We start from the raw sequence: 17668 nt of genomic DNA, 5'->3' as shown, positions 1-17668 counted from the left end.
GGCTTCCTGATTGAGGGAACCACCTAAGCCAGTCTACCTCTGGGTTGACTCACCTGTCCAGAATAAAGCATCGCATTACTGGAGTCACCGTAGGAAAAGAGAAACATGTTTATGAAATGAATCAGAAGGCTTGGCGCCTTCTCAGATGTATGAGCATCATAGGCTGTCCACTTGTAAAATATGAGGATAACCAAGTAGCCAAACAAAGAGGTCATGAAGATTATTTCAGGAATAAATCCAAAGTAGATATTCAGGGGTTTCTTGAAATAGCTAAAAAGAGAGAAAAAAATGTTAAAGGCAAACAGACCCAGGGACGCCTGGTGGCTCAGTCGGTGGATCATGCGGCTCTTGATCTCAAGGTCGTCCGTTCAAGTTTCACATTGGATATAGAGCTTACTTTTAAAAAAATTAAAATTAAAAACAAAACAGTGAACAGACCCAGAGTCACCCCCAGACCAAATGGAGTACTCACTAGATCTCCTACCTACACTTCCCTCAATTCTGTCTTTATCACTTTAAGAAGCAACAGCCAGATGCACTGAAGGCAACGGAGAGAAGCAGGATTAATTGTGACTTCTAAATTTTTGGACCTTGGACAGTTCCAGTACCACCCCCACCCCCCACCACCAAACTTTTCCCATCAGAAAGAGACTGGAAAATATAGTACCTTCTGGGACCATAGTTTATAATTTTATGTGAGTTACACATCAAGAGAAAAAAAAATACCTCACTCATTTTGATGAAAATGACATAAAGTTTTTCAAAGAGCTTTACTACAATTGTAAATTGTTAAGGGACTAATGCTAATTAAGCCTCATTTAAGAATATGAGATTTTTATAAAAAGCACCTCTTTAATGTAGAATAGGGTTCTGAGTTATTAATCCCTCTCCAAAGATGTCATGATTTCTTTAGGCGAAAGCATTATCTAAATTATGCGTGTTCCTGAGACAGAAATACAGCAACTCACGTATGGTTGAAGAGGCTCAGGCTGACTCCAAACATCATGTGAATGATGCCAAGGATAACAGACATCTTCATTTTAAAGGAGTTGAGAAAGGTCAGTTTATTGGTAGCAATGTTCCAGATCTATCACAATCCAAGGAAACAAAAAAGCATTATAAAGAGTTCATGAATGGGACATTATTATGCACCAATATTAAAAAAATTTTTAGTATTTACTTACTTTGAGACAGAGAGAGTGAGTGTGTGCACACATGTGCATACAAGCAGGGGAGGGGCAGAGAGAAGGAGTGGCAGAATCCCAAGCAGGCTCCACACCATCAGCTCAGAGCCCAATGTGGGGCTCAAACTTACAAACCCTGAGATCATGACCCGAGCCAAGATCAAGAGTCGGACGCTTAACCAACTGCACCACCCATGTGCCCCTCACCAATTTTTTATTTTTTTTAGTTTTTTAATTAAAATTTTTTTAACATTTATTCATTTTTGAGAGACAGAGAGAGAGAGACCGCACGTGCGTGCGCATGAGTGGGGGAGGGGCAGACAGAGAGGGAGACAGAGTCTGAAGCAGGCACCAGGCTCTGAGCTGTCAGCACAGAGCCCGACACGAGGCTTGAACTCAGAGGGAGAGATCATGAACAGAGCTGAAGTCGGTCGCTTAACCAACTGAGCCACCCAGGAGCCACCCAATTTTTTTTTTTTTAAAGTAAGCTTTATGCCCAAAGTGGGACTTGAAATCATGATCAAGAAAGAGTCATGTGCTCTAACACCTGAGCCAGCCAGGAGCCCTTATTTACCTATTTGAAAGCTTTTTTTAATTATGAAAATTCTAAGCATAGACTTAAATAGAGAGTATAACAAATTCCCATTTACCTATGATCCAGCTTGCATACTTTTTTTTTTTTTTTTTTGAGAGAGAGAGAGAGCACACGCTAGTGGGGAAGAGGGGCAGAGGGAGAGAAACATAATCTCAAGTAGGCTCCACACTCAATGCAGAGCCCAACCTAGGGCTTAATCTCATGATCCTGGGATCATGGGACCCAAGCTGAAATCAAGAGTCAGATGCTCAACTGACTGAGCCACCCAGGTGCCCCCCTGAAAAATTACTATTGGCTCAAGGTCAATCTTATTTCATCACACAACCTACTCCCCACTTCCCTATTATTTGGAAGCCAAGTTCAGATATCATATAATTTTAACTGTAAATACTTCAGTACATATCTCTAAAAGGTAAGCACTCGTTTTTATTTTACTTAAAAAATTTTTTTTAATGTTTATTTTTGAGAGAGAGACAGAGCGTGAGCAGGTGAGGTACAGAGAGAGAGAGGGACAGAGACACAGAATCTGAAGCAGGCTCCAGGCTCCAAGCTGTCAGCACAGAGCCCAACGTGGGGCTTGAACTCACAAACCGCGAGGTCACGACCTGAGCAAAGTCGGATGCTTAACCAACTGAGCCACCCAGGTGCCCCGGTAAGCACTCATTATCAAAACATAACCACAATGCTGTTATCACCCCCAAAAACATTAACAATGATTCTTTAATACCATGAAACATACACTCAGTATTTAAATTTCCCTGATTGTGCCCCAATTTTTAAAAATAATTCATTTATCCAAAAGTAGGGTACAGATCAGGTCTCTACATTGATTACTGACACAGCTCTTAAATCTCTAATCTATAAATTCTCCTTTCAGCTCTCCTTTTTAATTCCTTACAAAATATTTTAAAAAGTTGGAACATGTATTTTGTAGATGTTTCCCCGGTCTGTGTTTTACTGATCACGTACCCTTAATGCTGTCATTCCATCTATTTTTAAACATTAGTTGCCTTAAGCTTTGTCACCCAAGGGCCTGGACATCTGTAATATTTTCCCGCAGTTCTCTGCCTCTACTTGGCCATCAAATCACATTTCCTAAATCACTGACTCTGGTGCAGTCACTTCCCTGTGCCCAAACCTACCTCACACCCCCAGTGTCTTCTCTACGATAAAGTGTGAACTCAGTAACCTGATAAGCCAGACCTTCCACCAGCGAGCCTGGCGTTTTTTCTGAACTGGCCTCCTTGCAAGGAGCTTATCCTCGGTGACTTCTATTCTCAAAACATGTGGCTGGTTCTCTCTCCAGCCCATTTTCCCTGAAATTCAGTTCTACGGCTCCAACTGCCTGATGGACATTTCACCTGTGCATCCCACAGGCACATCAAACTCAACACCTACCCTTAAGTGTCAAATGAGATGTACGTAAAACAACATCAACAACAACGAAACACTCTGTTAACTACAGAACCCTATATAAATGTTACCTAATATTTTTATTAGACTCTAAGCTACTTGAGGCCAGGAGCTACATCTTTCAATTCTGTGTTTCCCCCAGCAAGCACTATGCCTGCAGACAAGGATTCAATAAACATTTGTTAAATGCATGTGTGAAATGTTATCCAACCTTTCCAAGCCTTGGTTTTCTTATCTGCATGATAGGGATAGCAGTATTTCCCTGATAGAATTGTTTGAGGGGAGAGCCCTAGTGTCTGTAAACTGATGAATGGGTAAAGAAGATGTGGTATATATAAAATGGAGTATTACTGAGCCATCAAAAAGAATGGAAGCTTGCCATCTGCCATGACATGGCTGGAGCCAGAGAGTATTATGCTAAGTGAAGTAAGTCAGAAAGACAAATACTAGATGATTTCACTTGTATGTGGAATTTAGGAAACAAAACTGATGAACATATGGGAAGGGAAGAAAAAAAGAGAGAGGGAAGCAAACTGTAAGAGCCTCTTAAAGACAGAATAAACTGAAGGTTGATGGAGGGAGGTGGGTGGGGGATGGGCTAGACTGTGATGTGTATTAAAGAGGGCACTTGTTGGGGTGAGCACTGGGTGTTGTAGGTAAGCGATGAATCCTTAAATTCTACTCCTAAACTAATATCACACTACATGTTAACTAACTAGAATTTAATAAAAATTTGGAAGGGAAAAAAAAAAAGAACCGTTGGAGGGGAAATCAGATATGCTAAGGGCAGAGCTCAGTGCTTGGCCCACAGTAAGCATTTCTGTAACATCTGCTCTTATAATAATAAAAATAAATAACTTTGTATTTCCCCACCTATATGCTTTTGTACACACTTCTCACCTATACCAATCTGAAACATTTTTTAAAGGCCAAGTTAATACCCATTTTTTATAAGAAACCTTGATCTTTCTGACCCATAATGATGTGTTTTTCCTCTGGAATGCTGTACTCCTTAAATCATTCTTAAATCTCCCCCCACCCCCCTTTTAAGCACACAATACAAAAGATCTGATCACACTTTATTTGCCTAAGTATTTTTTTTTTTTTTAATTCTGGGATAAGTTTTTTAAGTATATAAAGATAAGAATGGAAATCTAAAACCCATAGGAAAAGACTATTTCTGCTTTGTTAAAATACCTGCTAAACTAAGTTAAACAGAAATAAATTGGGAAGGAGTCTTGAAAATCAATCTTCCCAGGGTCAAAATTATTAGCCATCTCTGAAATAAGTAGTGCAGGAAAAATTATTTGGGTCCCCAAGGCACTTGGGTCTCTTATGGTTTGGAAGTACTCTGGACAAATACACAAAAGACTTTCCAAAAACATGTCAACTGAAGGGGCGCCTGGGGGGCTCAGTAGGTTACGTGTCCGACTCTCGATTTCGGCTCAGGCAATGATCTCACCATTCGTGGGATTGAGCCCCTGCGCTGACAATGCAGGGCCTGCTTGGGATTCTCTCTCTCCTTCTGTTTCTGTCCCTCTCCTGCTTGCATGTGTGTGCTCTGTCTCTCTCAAAATAAACAAATAAACTAAAAAAAAAAAAAAAAACAACCTTCAGCTGAAAACCAAATAACCATTTATCTTCAACTTAATTCTCTCACTTCAAGGTTACAGTTTCAAACTCTGGTGTTAGACATATAGGAAAGAAGTGCTCTTACTGGATCAATGCCAAAAGGGTATGGTCCACCAAAAACTCCAGGGACAGCTGGATTCAACTGTAGAACAGGGTTCCCCCGAAGTGTCTCATCCCTACCATGTTAGAAGAAAAGTTCCATTTGTTTTTATCAAGAGCGGGAAACTGCTAGGGTCCAAAAACTGGTCCTAAAAGAAACTACTACAACTGTCTTGTCTCTTTAATAAAAGAGGAGGGACTAGCATCTGAGAATGAGAAGGGATCAGCAATAACAAAAGAACACAACAAACAAATACACCTACATAACCAAGCAGGCAATTTGGGGAATCTGCTTTTAATTTACAAAAAGAATCAATGTGCCTACATTTATAGTCTCAGTTTCTTGAGAGTACTGAAAGAATCACAAAACACTTCCCAGGCTGGGGCATAAATAAGAGGGGACACTGCATTCTTCTGAAACAGAGACACTGTCAGCCACTTCTGAAAGAAGTAGAAGTTTACCACTTGTCTGGAAGATCAGAGCTGAACAGGAAAGGAAAAAGCTTTGACTTTCGTCTTCTTTGCAACTTACGTCCAATTATACAAAGAGAACATTGGCCGTACGCTCCAGGATGACCCGAAGATATTAAGAGACTTGGAAAAGCAATCATTGTAGATGAGGCCAGTGTAGATGGAAAACACACCCATCAGTAGAATAATGTACCGGCCACTGAACACAGTGCTAAACATCTGGAAAGCAGAAGAAAGAAGTCAATGAAATGTACTCTCGGTGGCTCATGACGTGACAATATTGAGAATATACTAGACCCTTCTTCTCACACTACTTTACCCCACCCTGGGTCAGAGAGCTTAACGTAAAGGTCAAAATACAATGCTAACAAGAAATTACTTTCACAGCACATGGCCGCTTCAGTGTTAAAATGAATATAACGTCTCTATTCTTGACATGGCCTCTGTAACTTCTCTATAACTTCACGAATAAAAGACTTCCAGATCTTAATTTTATAGTGACTGCTTGAGGAATTACAAAGTGTCAGTCCGACGCAGATGTGACAAACATTACCTCATTCTCGTTCTTCTGGGAGAGAAGCCGGCTCTCCCTTAACACCATCCATACAGCAAAGAGGGTCATCAAAATGCCATGGCCAAAGTCCCCAAACATCACAGCAAACAGGAAAGGGAAAGTGATGATGGTATATGGAGCTATAAAGAAACCAAAGGAGGAAAAAGACAAAGTACAGACAACTGTGCCCACCACCAAAAGATCACATTCCTCACCGTACTCTAAGATCTGTACAAGGGGACTTACTCCTGAGCTGTTGGTCAGATGGACTCTCAGGGAAAACCTTCCATGACAGGACCTCACAAAGCAGCTCTGATGGCATCGAGGCCTACTGCTAGCATTTTAAACAAAGGACACAGGAAATGCAAGTTTTGTCCCTAGCCCTGGCAACAGTGTAATTTGTTCTTTGATTCCTTTTCTCTAACTCCTGGGACACTGCTCCTTTGACAGGCCAGCTTTCTTCTCTTGTGCAGCAACCATTTCCCAGCTGAATAAAGCTCTCAGGTACGTGGGAGAAAGCCTGGAACCCAGAGCAAAGTCAGTCCTGTAGAAGACTCCAGCTAAAAACGAATTCCCAGACTCTTGATTTAATAATTAACTCTCCTGGCTTTGCTTTGGGAAATCTGCTTTGTGTCTAAAATGGTCAGTAATTGCTATATTTTCTCTGTCTAACCTGGTATAGGGAAGCCTTTTAAAAATATCAGATATCTTAGAAAAAACTTAAAGTACTTCCTGCAAATGGTGTGCTAGAGAAAGTCAGGTGTTTCATAGTTGTGAGGGCACACAAAAGAATCCAATCCACTGAGCTCATTCCTATAAAACCACCTCTTAGAAGAGTGCCACCCAGCAACAAACCTCCCTCTCTGTGTCAAAGTGGGCACGTCTTTACAGGAATGACACTAGAGCTGAGATCTTGACAACACTGTTAGTTTTAAGCCAGTTATTCAAGAACATTTGAAGGGAAGCATTAGAAGAAATAACAAACAAAAAATCAAACCTCTAGAAGATTCAAGCTCTTTTTACCTGGGTTTATCTCTCTGTAAGTCCCGATTCCGTAAGCATCTACTATGTTCTGAAAGCCGTATGTGAACTTGTTCGTTTTGTTATAGGTTGGGGGAGTCTGATTTGTTTGCATCCTGTTCAAGATAGAGGGCACAGTGGAGCCACTGTGTTCCTGGGAAACATTGAGCACACATAGCAAAATTAGATCATCCTGACCATGAACATATTCATCAAAACTCCTCAAGCTGTACATATAAAATACGTGCATTTTATTCTATGTGAGTTGTTTCTCAATCTTCCCATCTTTGGGAGAAACCGGAACTAGGTATAAAATTTACGATGAAAAATTTACATTAAGTCTTGGGAAGAATATCCTTACTGTGAAAAAAATTCAGTTCTAAAATGTGTAACCAAAGAAAATATGGCACTTCCTTGTCTGAAGACAATCATTTGCCTTTCTGAGATTATCGCTGTTCTCTCCTCCTTTTATGGAGAAAGCAGCGAATGTTTTCAAACTCTAACTACTAAGCGGGACTGCCAGAGGTATCCCTCAGAAGTGGTCTGCTGGACAGAAAGAATGGATCAGGAAACATTGTGGTCATGAGCTACCCTGAAGAATCACGGGTATACGACCAAGTCATTTCATCTTTTTTGAACTGCAGTTTCCACATTCGGAAAACCAAGATGTACAAAATGTATGGTTAGGATATAAGAGGAGTACAAGGTGAGTATAGTCAAGAAGTCTGAAAGTAAAAATGCCACAAAAACGTAATTAATTCATGTTATTGTTGACGGGAACCTCTTTTCCTGGCTGCATGGTTAGTGGTGCGGGACTCACCGTGCCCCTTCTGAGTGCAAACTGGATGGAGTCGAGGTCGGTGACAGGGCACCAGACCTCGGCGATCAGGCACTTCTGGGTTACGTCTATGTTGCACAGATTCAGAGTGTGGTAGATGGCCTTCATCTTCCGCACCTTGATGAACCAGACACGGATGTTCTTAGCAGCCGCCTGCAGAACCCTCTGGCGGTGGTCCTCTGTTTGATTCAGAACCTTTTGGGAGAGAAGGGAACAAGGAGAGATCCTTCTACATACAGAACCAGTCTTAGATCTCAGCATATAAATGGGAAAGAGGCACAGCTTTCTGAGAAGGGTTGCTAGGGATCTATTCTTCTTCAGACTAGAATGGCTTTTTTTGGGCACCTGAGTGACTCAGTCAGTTGAGCGTCAGACTTCAGCTCAGGTCATGATCTTGCGGTTTGTGGGTTCGAGCCCCACGTCAGGCTCTGTGCTCACAGCTCAGAGCCTAGAGCGCTTCAGATTCTGTCTCCCTCTCTCTCTGCTCCTCCCCTGCTTGTGCTCTGTCTCTCTCGCTCTCAAAAAATAAAGAAACGTTAAAAAAAATAGAATGGCTTTTTTGGGGGGTAAATTATAAGAAATTACAGTTTTAGTTACTAATATTCATTTTCTGTTAGCTTCAATCTGAAGAGAAACCTGAGGAAATTGTTTTTAGCTCTTCTATATTTTATCTTCCCACCAAGTCCACAGCACAATATAGGTCATTGGCTTTTACCTGGATCATTAAAGAGCAATGGCTTTCCATATGGAGTCTCAAACTCAAAGAAGTCAGCATCATCATAGGCCTGGGAGTTGATAAAATCCATACTTAAGAACAGTAAGCTGCAGAATCCCCTGAACATAAGCCAGCATCAGGGAATGATGGGAAAGAGGCAGGGCTGAGCACCGTTGTCTACCTATGCCAGAAGAGACTCCATGCCAGGGAACAAGAGACAGGAGACACTGTGGGGTCAGGAGGACTCATGGCCTTAGAGGGGATTTAGACAGCCACATACCACTGTTATCATGGGGCAGATGAGGCTTTGCCTTTCTGTCAGGCTTCTTGGGGGAAGGGGAGGGAAACATTTTCAGTGCTGATCCTTTGGAAATCAGTACAGGTTTTCCTCAGAGTGATCACGCTGCCGAAACTGAAACCACGGTAGAAGAAAGGGAAGGGACACTTTACATTCCACTGCCTTGGTAATCACCATTTAAGATTTCAATAGCAGAAGAGGGGCTAAGCCAAAGGGCGAGTAACCCATCACTCACACTTCTGTATGGAAACTGACCTTAAATCTCCACATTTCTTTACAGAGGAAAAAGTTATGCACTAGCCATGTTAGCACAAGGCTCTATCATACTCGGCTCATCAAGTCAATTCAGAGAAAAGTAGTAACTACTTTCTGAAGGGCAGTAGGTGGGGACTTCCATACAGGTTTCTAAAAAACCTGCAGGCTAGAGAAACTCTTGCATCACTTAAGAATAAAGGAACAAAGTTATTTTCTCTCCTTCTGGCTGCTGACAATTTTACAATTACCATTCAAACTTCTGGAAGAATGCTAGATAAACGTGTAAGCAATGCCCTATTTGCTTTTCTCTTTCCCCATCCCCCACACCCACATCTCACTCCTTGACAGTCAATCCCTTTTTAACGCTTTTTTTTTTTTTTTCATTTATTTTTGAGACAGAGCATGAACGGGGGAGGGGCAGAGAGAGAGGGAGACACAGAATCAGAAACAGTCTCCAGGCTCTGAGCCATCAGCCCAGAGCCCGACGCGGGGCTCGAACTCACGGACCGCGAGATCGTGACCTGAGCCGAAGTCGGCCGCTCAACCGACTGAGCCACCCAGGCGCCCCTAGTCAATCCCTTTTTAAAGTTTCAGTTCATATAGCTGGGTACTTTAAAGATCAAATTCTGGCCATATTGCCAATGCCTTTTAAAAATCTATCCATGAGTCTAGGAGGGGATAAGACAGGCTTAGAACCCAGAACATACTAATTGGCCCACCACCCACCAGCAGCTCTAAAAACTTTCGTCCCTTGGTTAAAGAGGTGAGTGCTTCTCAAAGGAGCCAGCAATAGGTCAAGATGGTGGGTCATACAGTATGGGAGTTGGAGGGAAAAAGGACTAAGGGAGTTGAGATGGGAGTTACAGCATCTCTGGTGATTCTGCCTCCACTGGAAAGAACAGTCTTTGGAATTAAGTACAGAGGGCGCCCCTTATCTGTAGGGGACACCATCCAAGACCCCCAGTGGGTGCCTGGAATGGTGAATAGTACCTAACTCTATAAATAGTATGTTTTTTCTTATACACACATACCCATGATGAAATTTAATTTATAAATTAATTAAATTATATTAGGCAATTGACAATAACTAATAATAAAAGTGTAACAACATGCTATAATAAAAGTCCTGTAAATGTGATATCTCTACATATCTTCCTGTACTGTACTCACCCTTTTTCTTATGAGGATATGAGAGGAAAAGGTGCCTACATGAGCATGAGGAGATGAAGTATGGGGAGTGGTGTTAGGTGTGTGACCAGCATTAGGCTACTACTGACCTTCTGATGTCATCAGAAGGAGGATCATCTGTTTCTGAATCACAGTTGATTTGGGTAACTGAAATCTCAGAAAGCAAACTCGTGGGTGGCAGGGGGACAACTGTATATTTTAATGTTTCAAGAGGGCAATCATCACAGTCTTTCAACAGAAAACAAAGCTCCAACTGGCCACCCTTTCCTTCCACGTATGCATCAATCATGACTCCTTCCTTAGGATTTTGTGACAATGGAGTGCATAAGCCAACTGGTGATGTGGTAAAAATCTAGCGCAGTCTCTTCTTGGGTACTAGAGTTATACTAGGACCCTTTGCCTAGACTGTGTGATTAAGATCTAAGGTGACCAGAAGGATACACACCAAGCTGTCAAGAGCAGCTGCCTCTGGAGGGGGAGTGTGTGTGACAGCGGAATGGACTTTATGTGTACTTCTTTATTACTTGATTTTTTTCTTAACTAAGCATACTTTTTTAAATTGTAAAAATACCTCAAACTCATGAGGAGGGAAATTGAATACACTAAGCAACGACAATTTCGGATGGATAGCATTCCTGCCGCGTTTAAGGATGATTAATGCTATTTTTAACAGTCATTCCCTGAAACTTTTTCCCAACTCCCAAGGGCACAAGTTACCCATGGACATTTCTTTTTTTTGGTGTCTTGGCTGCTGTAGGTGCCTAACAAACTGTTAGTGTTTCAAGGAAGGAGAATGGTTTTCTATTATAGTATTTCTGATGAGGGAGCATAAAGCGAGCTGACAGGCCGCCAACACCCTCCCCCCAACTCCTAGATGGGATATGTGTGATATTCCTCCAGCACTCCTGGCTGCCCAAGAACAAAGGAAAGCGGAAAACTAAGGTTAACTGATAGAGATCATAGTCCTGCAGGACCTAAGTCTCCATCACCCCTCCACAGTGATGTGGGAAACAAAGGCAGAAGGAAATGGCAGATAGAACTCAATCTCCTTATAACCTGCAGCCCATTGACAAATACTTGAGGCTGGCAGAGTAAAATGTTTCTCCAGGAATTCCTTACTGTCTTAATATTAATGCTTTGCTAGAGGGAAGAACCACCTTAGCTTGACAATAGCTAGGCCTCCACTATCCTGGGAGTCTTCTGTAGCATATGAAAATCTCACTGGAAACTTCCCCTGGACTTTACCTCCTCCAACCCCATAGTATACAACCAGTCTCTCCTCATGGTCCCTGGGCAGCTCTTCCTGCCCATGGGTCCTGTCCCCGTGCTTCAATAAAATCACCTTTTTGCACCAAAGACACCTTCAAGAATTCTTTCTTGGTTGTCGGCTCCAGACCCCATGAACCCCACGATCACCCCCCCCCCCGGAAAAAAAAACCACACACCAAAATGCCCTCCAGCCCTCTGTTACCATTTGGAGATCGTCAATCCTGGTATTAACTCCAGAAGCCATTTCCTTCCTCTCCTGTGGTGTCTCAGGACAGGGATAGAGTGAGGCCCGGAACCTGGAACATACAGACACAACCTGACAAACATCGAAGTTTCTTAACCTATCCAATTTAAATAACCTCAGAAAGTAATCTTAATGTACTAGAAGGACCAAAACAGGATTAGTTCAGAGTGGTGCCCTGATCATGAATAACTAGGAAGTGTCCTATAGATAGAGCAGTAACATTTGAACAATCTCGACATTCTCTGCAGCTACTAAATTTCCTTGGATTAAAATTATAAAACTCAGTAATACAAATCATATTATAAGTTACTAGAGAAAAATGGCATGGAAAAGAGATCTTATAGGCAGAATTTCAGAAAAGTTTACAGGCGCAATACCTATGGCACACTGCTGGGTACACAAACCCATTGTCCTAGAACAATGCAGCATTTATAAACCATGAGTCCTAATTACTTTCTTTCCAAAGAAAGGAAATTGTGGTTTTGACAGTACTTTTAAAAATGAACTGAGACCATTTCTAATTATTTAAAATAGCCCTAACATTATTAGAAGATATATGTATTACATTAAGGTAGACTAAAAGGGCTATTGTTTCATTATTCTGTATCCTAAGGCTTAACAGTCAAGGCATTCTGATTGCACCCTCAGGGAGGCACATTTCTCTTACCCTTCACAGATTTTCTTGACTCTGTTTTTCAGCTGATCGCCTTGGAAGAAAATGATGAATACAGATTTGTGCACGTAGTCACCCTGGGCCCCAAACCAGAAACAGAGAATTTAGACTTCTACTCTGGAAGAATATTTCTTGAATAACCTACTTTCTTGGTGATATAGGAATGGGAGTCCTTTAAGGATACGGCAACCCTGCACTCAAACTATTATCCTCCATCCGTTTCTTAAGCTCCACTATAAGAACATTTGTCCTATAATCCGTAATGCACAAAAAACTTTCTGTATTTGTTTTTAAACTCAACCGTGAGCTGAACACAGATGCTCAGATGCTCAGATGATTCTCCTCGTAGCACAATATAGCCCTTATTACCAATTCAACTTCAAACCTTATACTACCTCAGTAAGTACGGAAGAGAGGAGAGGAAGCCATTCCTGCTTATTCCCATGCTTAGAAATTCCCAGATAAAGGGGACTGAGTAACTCTAAGGAACAGAGGTGGGAAGAATGTTGATGTAGAATCTCATGCTTCATGCTAAGTTTGATCTAAGGAGCAGGGAGGAAGGCAATCTATTCCAAATACCAAGTTTACACGCAAAGTCTGATGCAAGGATTGCAGGGAAAGATCAGAAAAATAAGCTTAACTGGGTGTTAACTAGTATTGTCTCTAGTTGCCTGTATTTCTCATATTCCTAGAGTTTTTATAATAAAAGGCAAACAGACTTCAGAAGGATAAAAGGAGATGCGGCGTGAAGACAATGACGCTACATGTCTTAAATTCCTTCATTCTCCAGGAATAAACTGGAGCGCATTCTTTGTGCAGCTGCTCTGCTGTAGCTAGCCAGACCCCCTTTCCTCAATTTGTTGATAATAGTGTTTCTGTTGCCCAGAAACTTGGCTGAAGATTCCTGAGAACAGTTCCACAGGAGGTGTGACTGCAGACTGCAATGTCTCCACAAGCCAAGCACAGGCTTCAGTGAGTCTGTAAAACTGCTCCTCTGGGGGGCTCGCTGTACCCTAAGTGCCATCACCCTCCTGTTTAGGAGGATAAAAGGATGAAAGCCTCAGATTTTCAGCTGCACGACCCACCCACTCTGAGGAGTCACAAATTCAATCTCTCTTCTTAGGTGGGACAAAGAATGGTAATCTAAGAAAATCCAAAAGATCATTTTCAACAGACAAACCAAGCCCAGGCTTCTAAATAATACCAATACAAAAGGGAAGTAATTTTTTTTTTTTTTTTTTTTTTGCAATACATTTAATCTTCCTTGCTTGTGATCCTTGACATCAGGACTCACGATACTTAGTGTAGGCTGATGTTAAGAACTCTGGCCCGTTATGTCAAATGCCAAGAGATTCAGCCATTCCTACTCTGCAAAGCACTGGGTGGGGAAGATTATTCTACCTTGTACAATATATTATCCTTAAATTAAGTTTCCAAATCTCCCAACAAACAAGTAGACAAAAAAACCTTACCAACTAAAAATTTTATCAACTTATCGAGCTCACAGTTGAGGAACTCTCTCCTTATATGGATATTACCGAACTTGGAACCAGATATCTTGCTTTAATTTTCATAAAGTTGATTTTCTTTTGGTCTCAGATAAGTAACAGAAAGCATATAAAGCTGAGGTTTGGGGCGCCTGGGTGGCTCAGTCGATTAAGCGTCCGACTTCAGCTCAGGTCATGATCTCACAGTCCATGAGTTCAAGCCCTGCGTCGGGCTCTGTGCTAACAGTTCAGAGCCTAGAGTCTGCTTTGGATTCTGTCTCTCTCTCTCTCTCTCTCTCTCTCTCTGCCCTTCCCCTGCTCATGCTCTGTCTCTCTCTGTCTCAAAAATAAATAAAAACATAAAAAAAATTTTTTTTTCAACATTTATTTATTTTTGGGACAGAGAGAGACAGAGCATGAACGGGGGAGGGGCAGAGACGGAGGGAGACACAGAATCGGAAACAGGCTCCAGGCTCTGAGCCATCAGCCCAGAGCCTGACGCGGGGCTCGAACTCACGGACCGCGAGATCGTGACCTGGCTGAAGTCGGACGCTTAACCGACTGCGCCACCCAGGCGCCCCCCCCCAAAAATTTTTTTTTAAAATAAAGCTGAGGTTTAAGATAACTGGAAAAAAACACATTTATAATCCAAATAATACCTACACAAGTGGGGCTTGAAAATGTCCAGGCACGTGTCAGTATACATCATCTGTACACACACGATGGGAGTTAAGAGAAAAAGAGCAGTATTTCAAATGTGCAAGTCAAAGCAGGAGTAAACATAAGGGCTCCTCTGTGGGAGTGTCAGATTCAGGTGGTACCATGCAGTGTCACTGCTCTGGGCTCCCTTTACAAGACCTACTCCACGGGACACAATTTCCTAGTCTTACAGTCACAGGATCCTCCAGGGGGTTCTCGATTTCAGCCTGTCGCAGGAACACATTCCCCCGGCACACCCGCCAAAGCATGCGCTCAAAAGTAGGGATGCGCTCCCGGTTAATCACACCAGCCACGAAGCTGTGGGGAGAAGAGGCAGATGGGGAACTCGATTCCATGCCACAGGACAGAGGACTTTAAGACAAAGAAGGGAAGCGAGAGGAGAGGGGCACGAACGACAAACACAAGGCTATGCAATGTTACGCCAAAAGGGCTCCCAAAGTCTTATTCCCGGACCCCAGGATAGGGTTGACAGGACAAATCAGGAACTGAATCCAAGTGACTTAGGAACACCTCTCAAGAGGCTCAGAAGAGAACACATCCTGGAAGCAAGTGAACGGGCCAGTCTCACCACTCTTGAACAGCAACAATGAACATGACCGCTGCTCCCCGTCCCCCCCAAAAATGAACTGACCCCACTGACATACGGAGGCTTGCAGTAGTACTTACCCAAGTCTTAACGGTGTGCCCCTTCCCATCTCACTCGGCTCCAAGAGGGACGAGGACTCTTCCAACAAGTCTGGATCCGCCATCTGCTGATGATGCAATTCAGCCTGAATTCACAAATCAATTAATATCTAATGAAAATAGTTAGTGGCATGCAGGGAACGAGGAACCGGGAGATAAGTTCAGAAAATAAAGACGAGGGAAAAAAAAAAAAAAACCACCAAAAGAGAAGACAGCCACAAAAAGAAGACAAGAATAGGGGAAGAAAACAAAGGAAAGAAACAAGAGGTAAAGAAAGCTTTGTAGCCCCAGTAAAGGCATCTGGGGAAATGGTTTTTGAAATAAGGAATAAAGAAAAAACACTAAATAATGATGACATGTATAAATCTGTTACTTAGGTGGAAACCATTTTTCCTCTGTTTCCCTGAATAAGCCATGAAAGTACCAGGAAATACCTTTGCATATGGATGGAAGCTGCAACGTTTCTTCATTTTCAGCAAGACCAAAGCAGCTCTGAAGATACTCTCAACATCAAATTTCCAGGTAGCTACAAACTAAAATTTTCCCTGTGTGAGAATGTGAAAGATGGAGACTCTCTTTCCAAGGAGAAAAGCAAGGCACCGCCACTGTCCTAAGCACAGTGTGGACTGGAGAAAGGCGGAAGGGGCGTCTCCACAAGACTGGGTTTTCCATGCTCTTCAAAATTCAGAACATGAAAACTTTCAGCATGGCCACTGTAAAAAAAATGTTCCAAGCCATGGGCCTTAAAGAGTATTTCTTTCGGGGCGCCCGGGTGGCTCAGTTGGATGAGTGTCCGACTCTTGATTTCAGCTCAAGTCATGATCCCAGAGAGGTGGGATCAAGCTCCGTGTCTTAAGCATACTCATGGAGCCTGCTTAAGATCCTCTCTCTCCCTTTGCCCCTCTCCCCTAGTATTTCTTTCTCCAAAAGAAGCAGCAGCATATTGGCTGGGCAGGCCTGGCCTTGACTGCATCAATAAAGGGAAGAAAAAGTGAAAACCTATCTGAATGCCTTCATTTCTAACCAGGAATCTAGGAATATTAAAAAGTTCATGTTAGGCTATATAGTTTAAGGGTCACTGAGAACATAGCTGAAGCCAGGAATCTAAATCAAGTGAGAAAAAGTAACCAATCATAAGCCAATATAGAACATGTGGGCTAATTTAATTGTTTAGATTTAAAATGATTTCCACCATGACAGTTTATACAATGAAATGAAGGAGGAGAGGGACCTTCTCAGATGGAGGTCTATACTTCCTAGACTCTCTCTACCCACCACATTCTAACACCTTTTATTCTTATCAATCAGGAAGGTCTGAGAAGCTCTCTAAAAAATAAAGGCCAGTCAACTTCTCTACCGCCTGATCTCCTCAACTTTAATATCCACGCGCTACTTGTTTGACCAAAGACAAGAAATATGCCAGAAAAATCTTCCTTTTCAAAAGCAGAACTAAACAAAAAAATCAGGAGAATTTTTCTCTATCATCTTCATTCCAAACATTCTATTCCTGTTAACCCTGCGATCAAAAAATTGATCAAGGGAACCTCACTTGGTAAGTCGTAGGAAATGTAAAGTTAAGGGGGGTGGGGGAGAGCTTTAGGATTGAGTATAAATAAACCTGAATATAAACCAAATGATTAGGTTGAGAACCTAAAAAAGAGAAAGCAATTTTCTGGGGAAGTGAAATCTAAAAGTTGATGCAGGATCAACATTCAACTCCCCACCCCCTTCAAAAAAAAGAAAGAAAAGGTAGGGCAGGCTTTGAGTATGCCAGAGGGCAGAGAAATATTGTCATGATATACGAAAAAGTTTAAGATGAGATAATGGGGGCACAGGTTTCCACTTGCTCTCAAGTGGAAATTTAGGGGGCTTTTTTTGTTTCTGCCTAATATCAGATCAGCTTATTGCAAGCCACAGGCAACTTATTTTAAGGATCTAGATGACTACCTCATTTCAACTGGTTCTTGGGATGTCCCTTGGCAAAAAAACAGTGAAACTGACTGCTACACACAAGACTCCGGCCTACTTCCCTACGCGGTTCACAAGGCTTGGCTAAAGTAAACCCAAAAGATCAGACTCAGTGCAAGCCTATGTGCTCTAAAGGGGACAACCACTCTAACAGCAAAAAGTGCTGAGCAACTAGACTCCTCTGAAAACTGCACCTGGGGACTCTGGGCACAAAAAGAACCCAGCGGAATTAAAATTAAATGGAAACTTGTGATGATATTCTAATTAATAATCTCACCACTTCATACTTAAGAATCCTAAATCTTAGAGAGGGGAGTAAAAAAAAAAAATTTTTTTTAATAAAATAATTGGGCCTCATGGGG

The 17668-nt window shown here is 42.0% G+C and overlaps 1 protein-coding gene across 10 annotated transcripts in view; it reads right to left on the bottom strand.

Annotated features, from left to right (window-relative positions):
* ATP6V0A1 (ATPase H+ transporting V0 subunit a1) overlaps window positions 1-17668 on the bottom strand; it is a 58784-nt gene that overhangs the window by 17936 nt on the left and 23180 nt on the right. For 6 of the 10 annotated variants that reach the window (XM_040497603.1, XM_040497605.1, XM_040497608.1 and 3 more), the window contains exons 6-16: window positions 15321-15424; window positions 14825-14951; window positions 12442-12524; window positions 11733-11826; window positions 7788-8000; window positions 6971-7121; window positions 5948-6087; window positions 5456-5613; window positions 4910-5000; window positions 969-1087; window positions 54-270 (exon numbers count right to left, since the gene is read on the bottom strand). In XM_040497603.1, the coding sequence (XP_040353537.1) occupies window positions 54-270; window positions 969-1087; window positions 4910-5000; window positions 5456-5613; window positions 5948-6087; window positions 6971-7121; window positions 7788-8000; window positions 11733-11826; window positions 12442-12524; window positions 14825-14951; window positions 15321-15424 (1497 nt within the window). The remainder of the gene's footprint in view (window positions 1-53; window positions 271-968; window positions 1088-4909; window positions 5001-5455; window positions 5614-5947; window positions 6088-6970; window positions 7122-7787; window positions 8001-11732; window positions 11827-12441; window positions 12525-14824; window positions 14952-15320; window positions 15425-17668) is intronic. The other 4 variants (XM_040497607.1, XM_040497610.1, XM_040497611.1 and 1 more) reach the window with 1 other exon arrangement.

Source organism: Herpailurus yagouaroundi, unplaced genomic scaffold, assembly GCF_014898765.1.
Source record: "Herpailurus yagouaroundi ecotype Mexico unplaced genomic scaffold, PumYag 189, whole genome shotgun sequence".
Taxonomy (NCBI): domain Eukaryota; kingdom Metazoa; phylum Chordata; class Mammalia; order Carnivora; family Felidae; genus Herpailurus; species Herpailurus yagouaroundi.
The sequence above is the reverse complement of the archived record's forward strand: the minus strand, read 5'-3'. Positions and strand labels throughout refer to the sequence as shown.